This window comes from Homalodisca vitripennis, chromosome 6, assembly GCF_021130785.1.
Source record: "Homalodisca vitripennis isolate AUS2020 chromosome 6, UT_GWSS_2.1, whole genome shotgun sequence".
Taxonomy (NCBI): domain Eukaryota; kingdom Metazoa; phylum Arthropoda; class Insecta; order Hemiptera; family Cicadellidae; genus Homalodisca; species Homalodisca vitripennis.
Genome location: NC_060212.1, coordinates 73,974,198 through 73,998,295, shown reverse-complemented (window position 1 = coordinate 73,998,295; position 24,098 = coordinate 73,974,198). Strand labels below are relative to the sequence as shown.

At 33.8% G+C, this 24,098-nt stretch overlaps 1 protein-coding gene across 5 annotated transcripts in view; it reads left to right on the top strand.

Moving 5' to 3' along the window:
* LOC124364460 (BTB/POZ domain-containing protein 3-like) overlaps positions 1–21,536 on the top strand; it is a 40,738-nt gene extending 19,202 nt beyond the window's left edge. For 2 of the 5 annotated variants that reach the window (XM_046819965.1, XM_046819962.1), the window contains exons 2-5: positions 7,690–7,812; positions 9,125–9,261; positions 10,762–10,966; positions 14,738–21,536. In XM_046819965.1, coding sequence (XP_046675921.1) covers positions 7,690–7,812; positions 9,125–9,261; positions 10,762–10,966; positions 14,738–15,619 — 1,347 coding nt within the window. In that variant the 3' untranslated portion in view covers positions 15,620–21,536. Of the gene's footprint in view, positions 1–211; positions 449–5,095; positions 5,115–7,689; positions 7,813–9,124; positions 9,262–10,761; positions 10,967–14,737 lie in introns of those variants that run through there. The other 3 variants (XM_046819963.1, XM_046819964.1, XM_046819966.1) reach the window with 3 other exon arrangements.
* The last annotated feature ends 2,562 nt before the right edge of the window (positions 21,537–24,098 follow it).

Here is a 24,098-nt window from a genome sequence, read left to right as displayed (position 1 = left end):
TAAAATTTAAAGGTTGTTTTTATTTTAATTTTTGTGGGTTTTAAACATTTAAAAAATGAATATTTTAATATGCACAGTAATAATAATTAAAGACTAAAAGTGCAGTCAGCGCTGTGATGTTACATTTAAAATTAGTCCCCTCTAAAATTGGAACTGATAGATTCCAGGTTGATTGCCCACTACTCTGTTGGCTGAGCTATCACAACTGATAAGAAACCAGGGTCAGAGTATATTTCTCTTTCACTTGTCATGTCAGTTCAAGCTTAAATGTGTAATTTCACTTGAAGCATTAATTTCCCACTCGACTATATTACAGTATATTTATGACAATAATGAGTACATTTTATAAAATTATCTTTTTAAAGTGTATTTATAATATGTCTTTACAGTGCAAGTACTTTTAAGAAAATAAGCACAGAAAGTATCACGACCATGCTGGTAGGACTAGGTTATTACTTATTATTTAATTGCAGATTATCAATGAAAATGTTTCATAAATTTAAAAGCTATATAATTATAATTTATCAAATTTAATTTAGGTTATGTACATAACTAAACGAGAAAAGATTATAAAAATCTATATATATAAATGCGAATGTTTGTTTGTATGTTCCGTATAACTCTGGAACCAAATGCACGAAACATCGTGAAATTTTGTACAGTGATTCTACACGTTCCTGGAAGTAACATAGGCATACATACTAGAGTAAATTTGGTCCAATTTAAATAGTTTATTTAATTAATTTTTTAATTATAAATCGTTGTTGATGTTAGAGTTTTTTTTTTATATTGGATCCGACAGACTGCGCTACGACACATAATACAAAGCGAACTGATACTTAACAGCTGTTAATACTTTCAGCTGAAGTTCATCAAAGAGGCAGAAGAAACATTTGTTTACATTTTAAAATTTAGAAAATTTTTATTGTAAAGTGCTTGATCAGTAGTGTAATGCAGGTTGCCATAGAAGACGTCATTTGCCTAATTTTAAATTCAGATTGCACCAATGATCAATAATCTCTATATATAAAAAAATGGATGTTTGTGTGTTTGTCCTTTATGGAATCGTAAACTATTTGACCAGATCATTACGAAAATTTGTATGTATATGTATTTTTCCACGAAGAAGGTTTTCTATGCTATGTCTATTGATGTAACTCGCCTCCAGGTGGCGTTGCCAAAGATAATAGTTTTCAAAACGCCTGCACATTATAAACTGCAGTTACGAGACAGTTACGAATATTTAATAGCCAAACACTATTTGAAGGCGCTAAGTTATGATGTATATTTGTCTTGAAGATAAATTTCTGGTTGAACTTAAAGCTTGAGTGTTAGACCACTTTATAATAAAACACATGTACGTGTACAATGGCTATAAACATATACAGATTTTTCTTGATCGTGGCAACAAAGCAAACTCTACATCGGCGTTGGAAATATAATTTACTTGAGCCAGAAGTGCAAATACACGGGTAACGCTTACGAAAAGCTGGGTGCGTAGACGCGGGGAAACAGCTAGTCTTCTATATATATAAAAATGAATGTTTGTATGTTTGTCCTTTATGGAATCGTGAACTATTGGAACCCGATCATGATGAAAATTTGTACGTATATGTATTTTTCCACGGAGAAGGTTTATAAGCTATGCCCATCCCTTTCCCGATTCAGGATTCCGCCCCACTGGTTACAGAAATACCCATAAGAAATGCATTGCAGCAAACATATGTTAACGTCTTTTCAAATTTTTAATCAGCTGTTCTTTGTAAACATATATTACACTTATAGTTTTAAAACATAGAGTAAGCTTAAAAGAAACGACAAATTTTGTTTTAAACTGTTTTTGCAATCACTGTTAAACATAGACTTTACTATCCAGATAATACAATTCAAATTTGACGTAAAAATTCACCTTTAACTGCAATATTTATTTAATATAAACCATGCTCATGCTTGATCAGAAGAGTAATGCAGATATCATAATTACTATCTTACGTTGGCTACAAATATAAAGAATGTTATAAAATCAACCTTAGTTGTTTTTTTTTGACAGAAGTATGGTTCTCAAAACTCCGTGTGTACATATTCTCTCGATCGAGACAAACAAAGCAAGCTCAATCGTGGCATCGGAGATATAAACTAATTTAATCTAAAATTTATTATAGTAAAAAAAAAATTTACTAAGTAATATAAGGACTTCGGTTCTTAAGATTTGCGTGCGAAGCCGTGGGTAACAGCTAGATAGAGGCAGGAATATGGTACATACCTTCATAATACGCCCAAGAGGCTCACGATGGAACGACTATCAATTATCTCAGCAATGTTTAGAATGTGATAGAAAAAGAATAAGTGAATATAGTGTACTGTTTTCAACGGGAAATTGCGTGCGAAGCCGCGGGCAACTTTTGCAAAAAATTATTGAAATGCGCAGCAAAGCGGCGCCGGGCCCGCTAGTAGTCTATATATATAAAAATGAATGTTTGTCCTTTATGGAATCGTGAACTATTGGACCGATCATGATGAAAATTTGTACGTATATGTATTTTTCCACGGAGAAGGTTTATAAGCTATGCCCATCCCTTTCCCGATTCAGGATTCCGCCCCACTGGTTACAGAAATACCCATAAGAAATGCATTGCAGCAAACATATGTTAACGTCTTTTCAAATTTTTAATCAGCTGTTTTTTGTAAACATATATTACACTTATAGTTTTAAAGCATAGAGTAAGCTTAAGAGAAACGACAAATTTTGTTTAAAAACTGTTTCTGCAATCACTGTTAAACATAGACTTTACTATCCAGATAATACAATTCAAATTTGACGTAAAAAATTCACCTTTAAACTGCAATATTTATTTAATATAAACCATGCTCATGCTTGATCAGAAGAGCAATGCAGATATCATAATTACTATCTTACGTTGGCTACAAAATATAAAGAATGTTATTAAAATCAACCTTAGTTGTTTTTTTTGACAGACAGAAGTATGGTTCTCAAAACTCCGTGTGTGTACATATTCTCTCGATCGAGACAACAAAGCAAGCTCAATCGTGGCATCGGAGATATAACTAATTTAATCTAAAATTTATTATAGTAAAAAAAAAAAAATTTACTAAGTAATATAAGGACTTCGGTTCTTAAGATTTGCGTGCGAAGCCGTGGGTAACAGCTAGATAGAGGCAGGAATATGGTACATACCTTCATAATACGCCCAAGAGGCTCACGATGGAACGACTATCAATTATCTCAGCAATGTTTAGAATGTGATAGAAAAAAGAATAAGTGAATATAGTGTACTGTTTTCAACGGGAAATTGCGTGCGAAGCCGCGGGCAACTTTTGCAAAAAATTATTGAAATGCGCAGCAAAGCGCGCCGGGCCCGCTAGTAATATATAAAAATGAATGTTTGTGTGTTTGTCCTTTATAGACTCAGAAACTATTGGACCGATCACTATGAAAATTTGTATTTATTTGTATTTTTCTATGTAGAAGGTTTATATGCAATGCCCATTGATGTAACTTACCACCAGGCTGTACTGCAAGATATAAAAGTTATCAAAGCGCCTGCACATTATAAACTGCAATTACGACACAGTTACGTATATTAAATAGCCAAACACTATTTGAAGGCAAAGAAATATACGGGCAAAGCTTAAGAGACGAGTGCGAAGCCGCGGGAAACAGCTAGTCTACTATAAAAAAATGCTAGTTAAAGATTCTTGACTTGTTAAAGATGGTGTACTGACAGTATTAAAAAAAAAATACTCTCCAATTAATATAACCAAATTGTAAGTCAATAGTTTATTGTTGTATTAATATAAGAAATTAAATATCAATAAGTAAAGTAATAATAATCAAAATAATGTAATTAATGATCTAGCAGTTTAACACTTTTTCCTTGTCAGGCCAAGTCCAACACCTGTGTTTTTTAAGATATTACAGGGAGACTTTTTTAAAGTGTCTACCATTGAGATCTTGGCAAATATAAATATGACAGCAAATTTTAAGTGGGGAACCTTTCCTTTATTATAGAGATATTTAAAAATATGTATACAAAACTATTAAAAACTGCTGCTATTTACCAATGTGCCAGTCAACTTGGTTTTTTTCTTTTGGAACAACCTTTTTGTTATTGTTATATTCAATTCAAGGTTTTAAAATTTAAAAACTTTATTCTGAAACATGTTTCAAAAGATGCCAGGGAGTATATATATATTCTCTTAGAGCAGTTTCAAAAGGAAACTATATTTATTTACTGTACAATATTTCGTTGTAATTACAACTTTCTCAAGTACACTGTATACAATACACTGAATAAAAATTTTATTATAAACAAACTAAAGAAGAAACACCTGATAATAAACTTTCTAAATGTAAATAACAATTTTGACATTCAAACAAGTTTTGATTAGTTGTTGATTAAAAAAATAATAACAAAATAATATAATTTAGAATTTATGTAAATTTGTAGATCAGAATCTAAAGATTTAAGTGGAAAACAATAATTTAGCAAATGTTGATCTATGGTTGTTTCGATTTTAATATAAGTTGGTGTGCCAATTCATTATTCTTAAGATTCAAATTATTTTGAGAGCTATTTCACAAGGTTTAATTTTGCTTATACCTTAGAGTTTATAGCAATATATATATATATATATATATATATATATATATATATATATATATATATCAATAAATTACACCAACAATCCAACCAAAGCATTTGTGGTTTGTAGATAGTAAACTTTGGCTAAATAAATGGGAATCCCTTCATACAACTAAAACGGTCTAATATTTTAAATTATGTAATATTAAGTTATAAATTGGATTATAATTTGAAATTGATAAATAGCGTGGGTGTGTAATCTATTAATCTATTCAGTATTAATTAATCTAGTTTCATAGTCAGGTGTTTTGTGTTTGAATGTCTAATTTATTAAGTGTCAAATGTATGTGTATGTTTCCGTATGAAAACAAACAGTAATTGTATAAAGTATAGGAAAATTGCATTAATATTCTTTGCAATGTCATTCTTCCAGGTGTGCTAACTCAACCAAATTTTACCTCAAAATTAATTAATGACAAAATATTTTTCTTTAACCCATTGACTAAAATTGTAAGTTCAAATCAAGTATCAACAATATTAACGTATCAAATAATGTGTTATTTGGTAACACAAAAAGTAGTATTGTCTGCTTGTTTTGCTCAATATTACATGAATTGTTTATGAAAAAAATTCTCACATTAGGCTCCTTGTAAATGCTTTAAAATAATTTCTCACAAATGCTTTTTTGTGATATTTACTGTTAAATGTTACTAATTATGTTATATTTCTTGTCACATCATTTTCTTCTTCGGATACTCTAAGAACATTTTGCTTACTTTCTTGCTCTGCATTTACTTGCTCCTTTTCTGAGTAACGCTCGCAATAAAAGACATTTAAATTTATTTATTCACTAAGAAAATGAGATGGCATAAAATAGTGGTGGACTTGTAGCTGTTACTTGCAGATATTTTACTAGTAACAAAGCGATTTTTGTTGCAAGCCCATCAATGAACTGGCCAACACTTCTTTGTATGTAATAATAGAAACCAAGTGTTACTATTGTATGAGCATTGGGTGGTGTCTTAGAGTTCAAAAAGCTATTCTTGGCCAACCAACAATTGATTATTGAAGTTCTAAGTAGTTCTACTATTTTGTAGAATTATTGAATTGTCTTTCACACTGCAGTGCTGCAGAATGACATCTGATCTGAGGGATCAATCCCAAATTTGGTCTTATTGTAGACAATGATGGCTAAGGGCTTTCATATTTGCGGTCCACCAAATCTTTAGGTCAAGCATAACATACTCAGGCCTGAGAAAAGGAGAAAGTATGTGTTTCCGGGATATAATTTGGAAATCCTTAAGACTGACAGAACAGGTGATATGTTTATAGTTCCGAAGAGCTGAAAAACAAAATATCTGTATTGCAAGCTAAGGAAACAATTTCTTTCTACTATGAGTTGTTATATATATTGGTCCAACAGTGAAATATTTTCGTGGAATTTATAGTTGTAAATGAGTGCCAAGCCAATGTGCACAATGCTTATAAACATAGCTATGAAAAATAAATAATCAAACCGTAACTAGTAGTGTCCAGTGAGGAGGAAATACCTCAATGGTTAATGAGAATATACCTCATCTTACTGCTGAGCATATATGAGGTTGAGAGTTCACATGAGAGAGAGAGAGGAGATGTGTGTAGATTTTATGATAGGGGCACCACACAAAGAGATCTAGGAAAAAAATTGCACTCTACTTGTTTTAAATAGGGGGAAGGAGAATGAACCTGTATAAACATTTTTTTGAGATTGGGGAAGGGGTTTGATAAGTCAGTATCCAATTTTGTGTCAGCTGTATACAATCAGTCAAAAATGAACTACCAAAGCAGTATAAAATGAAGGTTAAACTTGCAATTTGAAAACAAATGGATGAGCAGAGTTGGACCTTGTGAAAACCTTGAAAACAGAGTGCGGGAAGTGTTAACAAACATTCCAGCACCCATACTGTAAGCTTCAGTGGCAGATAACTGACGGCGGTTGGAGAAATGTGTTACCAACACTGGAGCACACGTTGAACTTTAGTTGAATAAGGAAGAAACCTTATTAAGCTTTCTTTTTATACCAGTCACAATTTTCCCATAAAAATATAAAATGGATATTGATTTATTAAACACCCTGTAGACATGAGTTAAGAGAAAGACAATAAATCATTTAAAGAGCGGTGTATTACATTGTACAGTAAGGAGTTAATAACACCAAGAGAGGGAAAGAATGGGCAACATGGAGAAGAAAAAGAGGTACTGGGTGTTCTACCCATAGGAATGGTAGTAATCACATGATCTGCACATTTTTTTTTCTTGTGTCATTCACTATTTACTAATCACATGCATTTCTTCATCGCTAAACATTTGAGTACCTCATACTTAATGGAAAGTGGGCTGCGTTTAGTATGAATCAGACTGGTGAGAAAAGACATTTGGTGAAAGCTTGTGCGTTATTTCAACAAGAAGAAAAGCTTTTTGTGTAGAACGGTGACTATGATGAATATGGATTAATCACTATGATGTTTAATTCAGAAAGTCAACAGTGGAAATGGCAAGCTATTGTTGAATGAACGTTTAAAAGTATTGAACTGTCCAATTGATGTTAATGTAACTTTTGCACAGACACTACTATAGTAGTCAGTAAAATTGTACTGCTGGTAGAAAACTACATTTATCCCTGTCTCCACATATTCTCTAATCCATGAATGCGGTATGGGAATGTGGGTATGGGCTACCCACTTTAAGCAGTACATCAGCAATGTTAACAAAAGCTTGGTCTATATTTATTTCGTATCATACATGTACAACGCCAGAATTATGTAGTGAAAATTTAATAGGCCACGCTGTATCAGACAGTAAATAATCAATATGTTGCTTATTAAAAAAAATTGTTCCTATTAACCTAGAGACCTACTTTTAACTAAGTAATTTAAGTACTTTAGTAAATTCAAATACATAGGCTTAATTTTACAATTCAATGTGATTATGAAAGGTAGTGTCCTTTTTGAGTTGTACAAATGAGGTGACTGTAGATATTGATGAAACATAAGCTCAAAAATGAAGATAAATAGATTTTTTTTAACAAATGAATGGTATTTTTCAGATGAATCAACCTGAAATGGATTGGCAAATCCATCAAACAGATCTCCGATCACGATTCAAACAAGTGTTCATCCATAGCCATTGGACTGATTGTGCGTTCAGAGTGGGAAATGAAGAGACTGAGGTATTGTGTGCCATTGCTTTGTACAAAAATTTATTGTACTGATGGCGAGAGAAAAGAAGAGACCTGGATTCTGGCCTATCTGAAATTTGCAGGCGTTACTACTAGTATGTTGCCGCGCCTTGTTTCGTAATTCCATTATTGTTTCACTGTTCCATTGCTAGGATAAACAATTCGCAGGGTTGGCTGTGGGGCGAAGCGCCTGAAATTACCGCGCGGCAACACACTAGTACACAGCTGTGCGCCGGTACGGGCCAGGTCTCTTCTTTACTCTCGCCAACAGTAGTTACAGACTGGCATAGAAGTACATATACAATTTGCGTGAGCAGTAAAATGTTCCTCTTGTCAAGCATAGTAAGCCTTACTTAGGGATAGCAAATCAGGAGTTTGGACAAACAATAGATCAATACGTATGTGACCAAATTCTTTGAAATTTTAACATGACGGTGGTATTGGGTTTTATAATTTTTTTAAACACTCTAACTCTACAACAGCAGATTCTTAGGGTATTAGTGGAATGAGTTAAGGGTGGATTTAACCTGTAGCTCTAGTAATCTTTCAGAAGTGATGGAGCTAAGTTTTAGCTTCATGTAGATTTTTTAAACTTGATAAATAATACAATGAACTTATTTTATATGTTAAAAAACTATGTATTTTATTGGTTGAGCGTTAGCGAAGCTTACCACTCAAGGGGCTGGAAAAATTCATTTCTATCTATCTACCTGTCTGTCTGTCCACATGATATCTTGAACACAAACTGACCTATTGACTTGAAATTGTGGTATGAACTTACGAGGCATACTGAGTTTTATGGTGGTGCATGTCACTCCACGGAATTTAGCTGAGCGTTAGTGAGTATTTTTAGATTGGTCTCATGGTTAACCATTATGGCAACAAGAAAATAGTGAAATAAATTTGTAAACAAACTCATTATATTCATAATATATTGCTGTAACAAAATGTGAATGTATAATGTGGTAAGATATCTCGAGAAATATTTTATCTGTAAATATGAAATTTTGCATGAAACTTCATTTTTACATAGATAAGGATGAGTTCTACGATAGTGCATGTCCAACCATGGAAATTGGCTGAGCTTCGTTGAAGCCTATCACTCAGTAAACTGACACAATTTATTCTTTTGTTTGCAGGTGTTGTGAAAATGTATTTTCCATATGATTGTTGTCTATCTATTAATAATGAAATGAACTATAAACTTTTGAAATTTTGAATTGAACCTCAACGAAACTTGTTATGCTACTGTACACTTTGTATGGCATACTCCAACCTTGTATATTTTCCCGTGATGTTACAGATTATAAGAGGTCATAAAGTGGTCTTGGCTGCGAGTTCACCAGTATTTGAAGCGTTATTCTATGGAACTCTGGCTGAAAAGAAAGAGATCATAGATATACCTGACCTGGAACCTGACACATTTAGCCTTCTCCTCAAGTAAGATGAAGTGACATCTTGTTCACCCAGTCAGTTTCATATAGGCTAGTGACAGCGTAATTATTCCCCAGTATGAATATTATGGTATAGTTCTTGAGAAAAGTTAGAAACTAGGTACAATAAATGTAAGTTTGCCAGCGGAAACAGTTTAGAAAACCTTGTTATGTTTGGTTATCTTGATCTGGTTATCAGATAGTATCAGTAGGCTCTTGGACTTTGTCAAATGGAATAGGCTATGCACTGACACGCTCAACCAATTATTGAGACACTGTGCAACTTTCCAGTGTGGGTCTCTTAGGATGTAACAGAATTATTCTTTACCCAAAAGTATATTTAGCAGTTTAGAAGCCTGATCAAGATACTAGCTGGAACTCATCCTAAAAAAAACTAGGGAAGTATGATTTTGCCTATTTGTGGTTGGTTACTAACAAAATTTAGTACCAACATAACTGTTTTGTTATAATTCTGTTACACAATAGCATGTAATAGTTATGACGCTATTCCTAATCACCATTATTATGAATAAAGGATTTTGATAGATGGTTAAGAATTGATCTTTCTCAAATGTAGCAATTGTAGTTTGAGTGTGTCGTGTACAGTTTACTGTAGCTGTGTGCGTAATAGCCAGTGTACTAGTACCTGTCCTGCTTATGTTTGGAAAATTTATTGTGTCTGTAGATGAGTGAGTCACCCAGAAGGTTTCTGAAAATAGCCCCCTTCCCCTTTATCATACCCACTTGCTTAGGGGCCACACTGGAAAATCGATTTTCTTTGGCAAACTAAGTATTATATTACAAAATCTTCGAGACTGTCACTCACTCATTCTGTTGCTCACTCTTTTAAATACAAATTGTCCCATTTATCTTTCGAACAACTTTCAATTTATGTCTTAAATAAGTGAACGAAGTACAAGAAGGCTTACATCCTTATTATCTATCCCAATTCATTGAACAACTACTTTTAGAAAGTCGTTTACAGTTTCTGCTTGTCAATTGTGGATGCTTTATGTGTAAACATCAGAACCATCGATAAGCGCGCTCGCTTTGGGGCGGAGATCAGGCCCTTGATGCTGAGGGCTCAGAGGGTGTAGCAATTGCTGGCTTGGACTATTGTACTTAGAGCAATAGAATGCAAGTTGAATGAATGCGAGTGTGTCTTTTTATAGTAGTGTAAATATGCATAAAGTTACATTAATTATTCATGTTTTTTTTAAGCTAAGGTTAATTTAATATACAGTATAATTTAAATAAATAGATTTATTTTTACTTATAAATGTGTGTGTATATATAAAAATATATATGTGTATATATGTTTGTGTACTTTTTTATGAGCATAAGTGGTAGGGAGGACTTTATAGTCCTAACTTCACCTCTAATAAAATCATTTTTCATTTCATATACTATATAAGATTTAACAAATATAATAAATTATTACTTTTTAATGTTTTATTGTGATAGAGCATACTAGCGAATCGTAGTTGCATTACAATGTTTTTTGCAGGTATATGTACTATGACAGCACAGAGCTGGACAGTATAGAGGTGGCAGGTCAGCTGTTATATGCCGCTAGGAAGTACATGATGCCACACCTGGTACGGGCCTGTCTGGATTACCTGTTAGAACAGACATGTATCAACACGCTGTGGCAGGTGCTTGCTATAGCGGAGGACATGCACGAGGATGAGCTGCTCGCCTCCTGTCTTAAGGTGATCTAAAAGAATAACAGGATTTGCCGTCTTTAGATTTTACAAAAATGGAATGATGTTGAATCACATTATAATCCTTTTTTTAATGAAAGGAACTGAAGAACAGGTTCAAATTGTAAGTTAAACAGACTAGAAGAATTTAAAAATAAAAATGAGAACAGATATTTGTGTGTTAAAACTAGGGAAGTATGTTATGCCTATTTAATTTTTGTTTTTAACAACCTCAGGATTGATCCTCAGTCTTTTTAATTTTTTTTTTTGTCTTGTGCTTTGCGATTGCCATTAAACTTATATGACTATCCGCTCAAACCGACGGGCCACAAAGATAACCATTGTATATGACGCAATTACTGTTCATAATGAACATAAATAAAGAATGATGATGATGATTCTTTAGTCTTTTAAGTAAAAGCCTTTTGCAAATATTTAAATTTGAGAAAATAAATTTAAGAGAAATGAGCTTTTATTATAATTATCTTTTAAATTTAAGTTTTTAAAATTTTGGATTAGGCTTTTTATTTGAAGGTTGAAGTAAATTAACCATTATACAATACAATACAATACAATCTTTATTTACAAATTCCTTGGAGAATTGTAAGGGCGTCAAAATATCTTTTACAGTGCATAATATATATACAAGTTTTAGTTGAGTTCAAGGAATTCCTCCAATGAGTAGAATGGGTGATCTTCAAGCCATTTTCTTAGCATGTGCTGGAAGTTCTTGCCTTGAAGTTTCCTTATCTTCGGAGGTAGGTGGTTGTGCAGTTTTCTTCCAATGTAGGTTGGTTTTCTCTCGTACAGTGACATGTGGTGGGTCGGTAGGTGATATAGTTCAGCACCCTTGTGTTGTACTGATGGACATCACTGTTTTTTTGAGGGTTTTCATTACAGGTGCTGGAGATCACTGCTTCAATATAGAGATTCACAACAGTCAAGATTTTAAAAGTTTTAAATGCTGTTCTGCAGCTGTCATTGTAGTGTAATTCTGGCTAGGGCTCTGATGGCTTTCTTCTGAATTTTAAGGACTCTCTCTAAGTTAGTCTTTGAGGTTCCACCCCACACAACCAGACCATAGCGGAGATGGGACTCAAAAACTGCAAAGTACCCAGTCCTGGCAGTGTTTGTATCACAAGAACTTGCAAAGCGTTTTAAACTGCAAAGTAGCCAGTGTTAAGCTTTTTTGCATATGGCTGTCCAAGTGAGGCACCCATGTCAGATTTTTTGTCTAGGGTAACACCCAGAAAACGTAGTATGATTCTTCATTTCCACATTTGGGATGTGTTCAACTATCTCTGCTCGCCTTCCAAAAGCAACTTGTAGTGTCTTTGTAGTGTTTACTGCCAGATCATTTTTACTACAGTATTCATATGCTTTTTTTACTGAAGTGAGACAAGATGATGTTAGATTGTCTGACTTAGAGTTTTTTTAGGACCAGGGTGGTGTCATCCGCGTACATAAGAGTGTGACATTGATTTTCCTATGTACTGAGGCATATCATTTGTGAAAAGGATGAACAAGACTGGGCCGAGAACTGATCCTTGTGGCACTCCTCGGTTGACTGGGTAAGGGACCTGACTTGGTTTTTCCTGTTACCCCCATTTGTTGTTTGTTTGAGTTTCAACTAGCTGACTTCGACCCATGATATAACTTCCGAACCACTTTTTAGCTGTTCCTGTTATTCCAAGAAATTCTAGTTTTTTGCAGTATGAGCTCGTGCCCCAGGCAATCAAAGGCCTTACTGAAGTCGAGGAATATGCTTGTTGTTAGTTTACCTTCTTCGAGATTGTCAATTATGGTTTCAACTATGTCGATCATTGCAGTAGTTGTTGATTTCCCCCTTAGGAATCCATGCTGTGAAGTTGTGATTAAGTTGTGCTGTGTACAGTACTGTAGGAGTCTTTTTAGGACAATTTTATTCTATAACCTTGGAGAATGTGGAAATAAGTGATATCGGTCGGTAATTACTAACTTCCTGTTTTTATCCACCTTTAAATTTCGGGTATACTATGGACAGCTTTAGGTTTGTTGGGAACTCTCCGGCTTTGAATGATCTGTTAGTTATATTTACCAGAGAGGTTTAATTAATTCATTTGAGCAGAACTTCAGCATTTTAGATGAGAATTCATCAAAACCAGCGGAGTTTTTTGTTTTTAATTCCTGAATTGTGAATTTAACTTCTTTCTCTGTTGTGGGAGCTAGTGTAGTCATTGAAGAAACATTGTTTGTAGGATATGGGTTGAGTGGTGGTAAGTTTGAGATTTGTTGGTTCATATTAGCTTTTTAAGCGTGTTTTCAGCCACATTTATGAAGAAGCTATTAAAGTGTTCCGCTAGCTTTTTAGAATCTTTGGCCAGCTCTTCATTGATTTTTAATTCTATTTTTTTACAGTCTGCTGCTTTAGTTGTTGACCATGTATTCTTAATTACGTCCCATGTAGCTTTTGATTTGTTTATCAGCTGTATTGATAATGGTTTGTGGAAGCTTCTTTCCTCAAAGTTTTAAGCCTTAGGTCGTAAAGTCCTTTTCTTTCTGCAGTTATTGCCTTGTCAGCCCTTATTCCCTGAAAGCTCATAGGTTTCTCAGTGCTTTAAGATATTCTTCCTTTAGTGTGTTGGCTTCTTGGTCTTCATTGTCTTAGTTTTTCTTCTCTTAGTTCTGGCTTTTTTTCGTGGGCATGACGAGTCAAGGGCTAATGTCAGGTTGTTTGGAAGTGTGTTTGAAGGCTTTCATCTACAGAAGTTGCCAGAAGTACATTGCTCCAATCTTCTTGTTGAAGAGCACTTTTTAGTTCCTCTAGATTAGTTTGACTAAACGATCTCTTGTATGTGCTTGGCTCGGTGGGTTTCTCATTAACAAGGTGGCAGGTTTGTGCTGAGTGATCAGAGATACCTGCATGGATCACCTTGGTGGTGATTTTTCTCATGAAGGTAGGTTTGAGCATATCCAGTCAATAGAGGTTTGTGTGCTCTTTGTTATTCTCGTGGCTGGTAGTTCAAACCTCTCGATATTATGGGAGGTCAGGATTTCTCCTAATCTCTGTTTCTTTTGTCAGTCCTTCTCAGATCTATGTTGATGTCTCCCATGATAATTAGTGGGGAGTTTTCCCAGATTTTTTTCATTAATTATCTGTGACAAAATGGTGGTAGATTCTTCCAGGTTACTCTGTGGAGACCGGTAAGTTCCCAGAATATTGAGCTTGTCCTTACCATTTTTTACTTGGATAAGTGCGGCTTCTAGTACTTGTTCTCTGCAATAATTTTGACACATTCACTTCCTCAGTGACGTCTTCAAGGAAGTTTTTCTATGTACACAGCAACTCCTCCGCTTTTGTGTTCTGATCTGGAAAAATGAGCCTTAAGATTGTAGCCAGAGAGTATTTTTGTATTTTCAAATCTCTTCCTTTCTGAGACCGTGTTCAGTAAGAATGACAATATGAGGATGTTCTTTTTCTATTAAGTGCTGCAGGCGGTCGATTTTGTTCGAAACATATTGTGTGTTTTGGTGGAGTAAAAGTAATTCGAATTTCGGTTGATTTTCTTTTTTTTGTTAGTCCATGGTTGCGTGTTCTGAAGGAATTATTGGGGTTTTGTAGCGAGTTCATTTCTGAGAAACCAGGCCTAAATAAAAGGCCTCCTTCATTTGGTAGTTTTTTCTCAGCTCTGTGAACTGATGAATATTATTATTAAAGATTTATAAGATTTTAAAGATTATATTGATTTATTATATAATGATAGAATATATTTTAAGAATATTCTTAATTCGTGGTTGCAGGTTATGTGCCAGTATCCAGGGGAGATGTGGGTGAACAATCATGAACACATGGGCCTAGGAACTCTTAGCAATCTATTAGACCAGCCATCCACCAACCTGTTGGAGGTAGAGCTCTGGGAACTGATGGTCAGATGGGCCAGAGATCAGTGTCTGCGGCGCACTCTGGCACCGTCCCCGACCAACCAGCGTGCCTTAATCACTCAGGCAGGATTGTTAGGCAAGATACGCTTTCTCACCCTGACATTGGCCGAGCTTACAGAGATGGTGGAGCCAACAGGGTTGCTGAGCCAGGAGGAGATGAGAGTTCTACGTCAGACCATCAACAAATCCAGTTCACCCTCCGCCCTGCCGAGTGGTTTCAACTCCACACGGGAGATGAGGAAACGTTTCATGTCGATCTCCAGTCGGTGCACAAGACACTGTTTGACCAAGAGGAAAAAGTACACTTACGGAGGGACAGTGATGTCCACAGTGAGTGTGGATAGCCGGATCTTGGTTACCGGATTTGAAGTGTTCACAAGAATCGCGACCTCTTCCGATTACATCATGGGCCACGGCTGTGTGAGCCACTATGTGGAAAATCTAGTCGTGACTTTGAGTGATTCAGAAGGAAATGTGATCGACAAAACCAAAGTGAGCGGAGTTGTAGCTTTCTTCAATGTGACTCAAGAGGTCAACTTGTCACGACCTGTGTGGTTTTTACCCCAACACGAGTACACTGTGACATTTGAGCTTTCCCCGGGCCAGTACCCACTCAGCGATTTGGCTTCCATAGCCTTCTCCAAATCCGTGTGTTTCCGCTTCAGACAGTGTAAACAGTGTGATGAGATCAACAGTGACCTGGATGTTAGCTTTATAAATAGTGTTATATTTAATGTGTGAGCAAAACTGTGTTATCGAATATAGGTATAAGAGGTGAGAAGATTAATATAAATATTTGTTAAAATTTCAGATTGTTTAAGAGGAACAATTGTTTAGGTAAGTTCTGTTAATTATTTCACGTTCAAAGTTTTATTACAAATAAATTTAATTTAATACTGTTCATAACAGTGCTGATCATTTAAGATTGATTCGGCCAAAGGTTATTTTTAACTATTAATTTTTATCTTGAGAAGATACTATTCACAAGAACGCTGCGGCAAATGTTCTTGTACATACCCTGGCCATTAGTACTCTTCCAGTTGCCGACTGTTATAAATTTTTAAGGTCTGGCTCGTTATCTCAGGAAAAACATTATAACCATCCAGTATTATCTACATTTTTAGATAGTAAGACATTTCAGCAAAGCTGACACTTACTTCTAAGCAATGGTATCCAGTGGATAAAATATCAGGGAAAATAGCAATGTTTTCTGTACTTTTACAGGGTAAACTTACTTAACTCTGGAACTGATATGGTTAAGTTTCAAATTATCATAACGACTTAAATATTTGTATTATACACGTTAAAGAATTAATAAAACATTCATGTTGAACATAAGCAGTATAATAAATAATTTGAGTCATTCTGAACAAGAAAATATTGCATTGGGGGCAATATTTTGTTATGTTGGAAATATCAAGGTACAGTGTACATAACCTTTCCTCTAATTACTGGTATGTAGCACTTGAATCTTTTTCAGCCAGTAAAATAGCAAAAACACTATATCCGTCCATTCATGATGACATAGCTAATAGGAGTGCTTTGTGTATGTTATACAAAACTTCAACTTTATAAGGTAAGAAACATGTGGATGTATAGTCTGAACTCATATAAGTTCTAGGGTCAATATTCACTCTTCCTCTATATGCATGAGAAACAATAGGATATATGCAAATATGTTTAATAATTGTGATTGATACAATAGTTTCTTAACTATAATATTACAAATTATTATTTACTTTGTGCGTGTAGCCTAACTGTCAGCACCTTAGCTTTTGTATACAATGTTTGGTTAATCCGTTACTTTATTTATATTTTAGAGAATGAGATGGACAAAGAATAAATTTGTACTGTATATTTTACGTTTTATAAGACAGTTGAAAATTGTTTGTATTAGTGAATAATTTGTGACAAACTGTGTTTAGAAAAATGTAAAACTGTGAAACTGCAATAATATAAAAGTATTGAAGGGCCTACCAAGAATATATTATCCATAGACTTTGATTTTCAATATAAAATGATGATACCTACTTATTGATCACTTTCTAATATGTAATTTTATGTATTAGGCTACATTGACATGAATTGATAATATACCAAACTGTGATGTAGGCCTAAGGCATAAATTTGTGTAATAATAGATCTGCATGTAAATGTTTTTAAACTGTGTGAATATGATAACTGTAAGTATACTAAAAATTGAAATTTAATACTTATACAAAAACAAGAATAAAAAAGCCTTCAATATAGGTCTAAGTTATAATAATATGTTAATATTATTGTTTTCACTCATATTTCAATGAGCAAGTTAAAGTATTATTTAAAAATGCAAAATTATTATCAGGTTACATTACACATTAATTATAGTTCATCACTCTTGTTGGTTGTTTTCATAGAAAATCTTGGATTTCACAATGTTACCTACAGGAAAATATTGGTTTACAAAACTTTATGCACTCAAACCTGTCAGCCATCTGGTAAAATACATCAGGAACAATCTGGTTAGTCTTGCTTTGATTAGCCGAGCTGAGCACTGGCTAGTTCTGACTCGATGAACATACTCTTTGATGTTATGTGGGAAGTTACAGTTTATAATATGTGTGTTATCTTGAATATTGATGCCTCAGGAAGTGTCATCGGTTGCCAGAATCCAGATCTTAAGATCATACAAGGCTCTCTCCTGGTTACTTTGTTCCCTGTCTCCATTACATTGCAGATTATTAACTTCAATGTCAGTTCGCTTGAAATGTCTTTTGCCAGTGGTTTCTTCTCCACATGCACAATCACTTTGTCCTCTGGTGTCATGTTGTGGAAGAATTCCATCAACCGGTTCTCCTTCTCCTGTGGGTCTTGGTGATCTCGATTGTCATGGTGACTTTGGGTGGGAGCTTACACCTGGATAGTGTTTTGCTTGTAGGTCTGGCTAATTTCTTCACTTCTGATGCGACTTTGATAAGGTGAAGTTGGAGTGGTCATGACAGTACGATTGTTTGGTTGGATATGTAATAAGTCTTTCAGATCTATAGTTCAAATCCATTTCTCCAAACATGCAATCCACTTCATCCAGCACCAAGTACATTACAGTATTCGGATTCATTACAGTAGTCTGTATATGAGCTTTCATCCTGATAAGTGTTGGTCACATCAAATCCACTCCTTGCTTGAAACTGTTTTAGTGCTCTCTCCAGTTCCCTTCGCTGTAAATACAAATTTATTTATCCTTCTATAAAAATACCTGTTGGCCTCCGTTTGTATCTGCTCGCGGTGGGAGCCAGGATGAGTGTATTGGGGCCGTTAAGAGCAAGGTATTAGTCAATGAATATTGTCAGTTCAGGTTATGCAATTCCTATTATATCCTTTCTATGTATCTCACTCTGCAGGACAGGGCATACCTGACACTGAATGGGTGAAATCTCGTTGAAATTGTGGTAGTAAATCAATTCCAGTATGTCTGGATAGGTAACGAAATATGTGACTTGCTACAGTATTCTTCTTTTCAGGCCTAAAACTGTTGAACCATGTTTGACTTGTGGATTCTCTTTCTAAAACTCCTTTACAATAGGAGGACACCTACTCCACTTCAACTTCTGCCCTCCTTTGTATTGTCTGTTTGGTTCATCTCAGTCAATATCGGTATAATTCACCTATTGCATATTGTAAAAAGGTGTTACTGTAGCCACTTACCCCTTTGGACCAGAGCCTCTATATGGTTGACCTGCATCACTACCTCCCTTTAGCTACTACAACACTCAACAGCTTCTTCTTTGGTCTTGGTTTGGCTCATGACCGAACCATTCAATGTCACCTGTCTGGTCGTAAGAAGCTGTTGTTCTTCTCAATCTTAATATATGTTTAGTTACTTTCAGTGTCTCTTATCTTGAACAACTTTTGCCAATCCTTCCAACATTTGGTGAATTTATTGTCATTCATGTAGAACTGCTCTCATCTCTTGTAACATCATCTCTTTATCACCTTGATCTTCTCATAATCTCTAACCATCTTTTGTCCCCATTTTCGTTTCCATTTCCACAACCTTTCCGTTCTAACTAATTCCCACCAGAATCATGATAATTTGTATCCAATTCCCATTGACTCCATGACAATTCTGCCCTAGTTTCTTTTGCCTCTCCACAAACACATTCTTAGATCTCTCATCTTGCCAGAGCGGAAATTAACTTTCACGACTAGAATCCAATCCATTGTCTGTCATAATGTCTTGATGTTACTTTATGACATTAACAATTGATTCTGTTTAAAACAATTGGTGACTCTAGTTAATCACAAAAAAGTACAACAAAGATCCAACAAACTATTTTTCCAGACAAAGAAAAGTTTAAAATAAACTAACTTAGCTTGTATTCCTCTATTTATATGAAAAATGTTACTTCACACTTAATTTATTCCACATTTTTTTGAAATACTAATAGATATGTTGTGTCTTGAAGCATTGAAGCAAAGCTGTACACGTGCAAGTTTTGGGTACTGTTACTGCAAAACCAAGATGTGCCAATATCACATAATATTCAAGGAAATAAAATGTCCATTCCCCAGATGTAGAAAAATTTACCAAATTAGTCATACAACTAGTTTATACGAAAGTAAAATCTAGCTAAAAACAAAGAATAATTTTCTTTAAAGGTTTATCCTTGAATATTTAAACAAAAAAAATATAAAATTTTAACAGATTACTCTTTGTGTTTGTAATTTTGTTCACATTAATTTAGCATTACTAATGAAAATACATAAACCAAAACAGGAAGTTATTGTGGAGTATCAAGAATATTTAGAAACATAATGAACAACAGTGAATGCCCATATCACATGCCAAAAGCAGAATGCACAACACAAAATGGTACACACCGTTTAGACCAAAAATGTAGGTTGGCAGAATATATTTATTGGCTAACAGAAAATCGGCTAATAGGAAAGATGCTCTAACTGAGTGTTTTTGTGAACTACCAAATGAGAACTTGTATGATACAACAGACACTGGCTCACTATGTAATTTTGGATATTTGGAGCAAAGTCTACAGTGATGATGTATCTCCATATGGCTTATTACTACTAGTAACCAACAGTATTCCAGAGCAGCTTGAAATTATTTTGTACATTGTAGTTATGTACATTGCAACTAAAATGAGGTTGACAGCACCAATGTCAGTCATTTTGAAAATAAATTTCTTTTGACTTTTTTTAACTTTTTCTTAAATTAAATACTTATAAATTGTAAAACATTACTTTTATACATTTTGAGTACTGTCATTTAGTACTTGTAAAATAACAAATTGAATGTTACTTTATGGAAGCAATGCTTCATGTATTTCAGACTATTTGATTGCAACTATTTTGTATCACCCAATCCTAGACTTTCAAGAGGATTTTGGTAAGATAAATCGCTATTTACCGTCTCCATCAGAAATAATAATTGTTCTTTTGATAGAGTCAAAGCAATCTTCATTATGTGGGTCTACAATTTAACATGAAGTTTTCTGCTACAATGAGCACTTCTACTCCTTTGCTATAAAAATTCACAAACCACGGTTCCAAATTGTTTAGGGGAAGTTTTTCTTTATTCACCTTGGTACCCTTAAGCATTTTACCTATAATAACTACCTTATGTAACAATGTGATGTAATTGTTATCAGCTTTTACAATGTCCATGTACATATACATGTAGTTATCAACGAGTATTTTAGTCTGCAAAGTTTTATAGCTTTTATTTTGGTATGAAATACGAGGAAAGTGGCTTAGAAATCTAATTTATCTGAATTTCTAAAATTCTCCAAGCTTAGATTCATGTTCTCATCACAGGATTAGGCATTAGATTTATGTTTTTATTTGGTCACTCTAGGTCATATTCCTAATAATTTTTTCACTGAGCTTTCAATTCAATGGTCTAGGGATTTTTAAGAATGTTATGTACTGCTTGGCCCAATTAGTGAAAAGCAAAAAATAAATAATAATCTTTGGAAATGCTTCTTACTCTACTGGTTCATGAAACATACTAGCCTCAGTGGTGTTTGCAATTTTCTGGTTGCTTATTTTATCATGTATACAACCATATTGTGTGATAAAACATAGGTACTGAGCGTTAGAAAATTTGTCAGCATAAATACTGTTCTTAAACATAGCTCTTATTATGTATCATCTCCTCTAGGCTATCTAATACTGAGTCTTCTTCAAGCTCATAAAGCACAGTGATGTTTATCTGTATGAATTGTTTTAACATTAAGTGCGTTCCGAGCAGCTGTCTTTTTAAAATCATATACATGTGTTTTTACAAATTTTAGACGTTTTGGATGTAATATTTTGAATGAATGGAAAAAGTTATATCATAACTTTCCACACAGTCTAAGAATAGGAGTATTTTTAAATACTATTTACAGTAAATTAATACAATTATAAATTCCACTTTATTTTATAAAAAGAGTAAGATGTTACCAAGAGTGATGAAGTGTAACAATAATAATATGTAATGTTGGAATTGTACTAGAATTGAAATGAATGAATCAGATTTAGATTTAAGAAATGACTGTAAAATTGAACTTTAATAATATTGTTATTGCTTAATGTTAATGTGTTTCATTAAATGGACAGATTTTTATTATTTCACCACCAAAGGTTTGTTGTAAAATTAAAGTTTAATACAATTCTTAAAGTATTTACATTTATTTAACCAATAGTTCTTGTTCCAACTAAACTATAGTGATTGTGTTTATAACAATATTTGGAATGAATGCTGCTTTTAATAACCCAAAAAACAAAATTAGTAAGTTATGTTGTTGAAGTTTAGATCAGATGTGAAGTAGATCATTAGTTCTTTGTGTAAAATTTGTTATTGACAATGAAAGCTTTGAAAAAATGGGATTTTGGACATTTACCATTGTTAGATGCTACAAAATGTATAATGTTTCGAGGATTGAAATATACCCAATTTTACAAAAAAAAAAAAAAAAAAAAAAAAAAAAAAAAAAAAAAAAAAAAAAAAAAAAATGGGTTTTTTTGGTTGTTGAAATACCCAATTTTTTTTAGGTGTTAGAAATTTAATACATAAGAAAATAGTTAAACATACAACATGTGGAAAAGGACTACCAATTTTTTTATTATCAGAATATTATTTAAATCGTCTCTTTAAATTAGTAGGATTAGGTAGAAGACATTAAAAAGCTAATAAATCTTTACAAGATTGGAGGATTTTCATACAGTAGTTTTCCTAGGAAACCTTGGTAAATGTTCAGAGACAATAACTACTTTCTTTGATTAAGAAAATCTAGAAGAAAAGAAAATAAGACATTTTTCCCAAAGATGTAACAATTTAAAACCTTCTCTTTCTTGTTGGTTGATGCGTTCAGAGACAATAACTGCTTTCTTTGATTAAGAAAATCTAGAAGAAAAGAAAATAAGACATTTTTCCCAAAGATGTAACAATTTAAAACCTTCTCTTTCTTGTTGGTTGATGCTGATATAACTATTATTGTTTGTGTACTCGTATGTTGATTCGTTTCTAGTGTATCAAGCTAAAACAATATGATATGGCATGCTAGGTAACTGTGGATTTCAACATCAATGTTTTGGACCAAACTGAACCTTTAACCCTGCGGCTACATGATATTTTAAATTTTTTCAGTGTTATTTGGTCAGTAAACACACCAACATGAGTGACTCACCACATCGTGCCATCGAGCACAGCCATCGACGTCGTCACAAACATTCCAAATGCCACTATCTTTCTACTAGATGTGGCTATCTCTGACCACTTTAATCAGGAGATCATAATTTATAATTTCAGGCCCAAAATTATAACTCCATCATCAAAAATCAAAAGGGACTTGAGTTCAGAAACATCGCCCTTATGAATTCATTAAAAAAAATGAGTTGTGGGCGTTTTTAAATAACTTTGAAAGTGTTGATAAAGATTTCACCGCATGCCACGATCGTTTTGTTTTTCTTTTACCCATTTAAAAACTTTAGAGAGCAAAAAAAAAAACAAAATTGAATTTATGAATGACTCAGGATATCTTTAAACTACGTAAATGTTTGAAATGTTATAATTCCATCTACCTGCAAACAAAGAACGAACAATTCAAAGCTTTTTATAGAAATTTCAAGACTAATTATTGTAAAGCAATAAAAACAACAAAAAAGCGTGAAACAAAAAGAAGCTAACAAATTCTGAAAACTTTTTCCAAAACTGCTTGGAACATCATAAAAAATTTAACGACAGCCCAATGAATTGAAACAGTCTAAAATTTCAAAATACAAAATGAATTAATTACAGATCCATTAACAGTAGCAGGCGAATTCAATGCCTTTTTTTGTCTGTTGCGTTATCCAATCCATCCATTCAAATGCTCCAAGCAAGTGTCATTGATGCGACCAGTCTCTTCCATGGCACTGTCTAAGGAGGAGATAAGGAGTAAGGAGGAGATGTCCCGTCTGATAAAGAGATGCAAACCAAAACAGTCATGTGACATTAACAGTATGTCTATGTGGATGCTCAGACACTGCTTTAAGCACATTTTGACTTCACTGAAAAATTTGATCAACATGTCTTTCGCTCAGGGCATTTTTCCTTCCACCCTGAAAATAGCGAATGTCACACCAATTTAAAAAATGACGATCCTTGTCTTGAAAGCATCTATTGTCCTATTTCAATCCTTCCAGTCATAAAAAAAATTTTTGAAAAGCTTTTGATGTTCTTTGTTCTCATCAATTCGGTTATTAATGCCATTACAAATTTAATCGAAACCATTGTCAATGGCCTCTAGAGGCGGGAACATGTGTTAGACATATTTGTCCTCGATTTGTCCAAAGCATTTGACTGTGTACATCATGCCAGTTGAAGGCATGTGGTGTCCGAGGTCTGCCGCACGAATGGCTTTCGTCTTACAACAGCATCATGACAACAGCAATCAGTCAAAGCTAGAATAAAAAACTGTTTACCATTTTATTCATCAGGACAACAGCAATCAGCCAAAGCTAGAATAAAAAACTGTTTACAAAAGTTGTAATTTTGACAAGGACATTGATATCCTTAAATCAATCAAAGTTTTTATTTAAAACCAAATTTTACCCTGTTTGACAACTCTTTTGTAAAAACTGTAAAACACATATTATATCACATCTATACCATAAAATGCCACCAGCTAAATATCCTTTGTGGCATATGTAATATTGGTGTCAAATACTCAGGAATACTGTGCACAGGACACTGCCATAT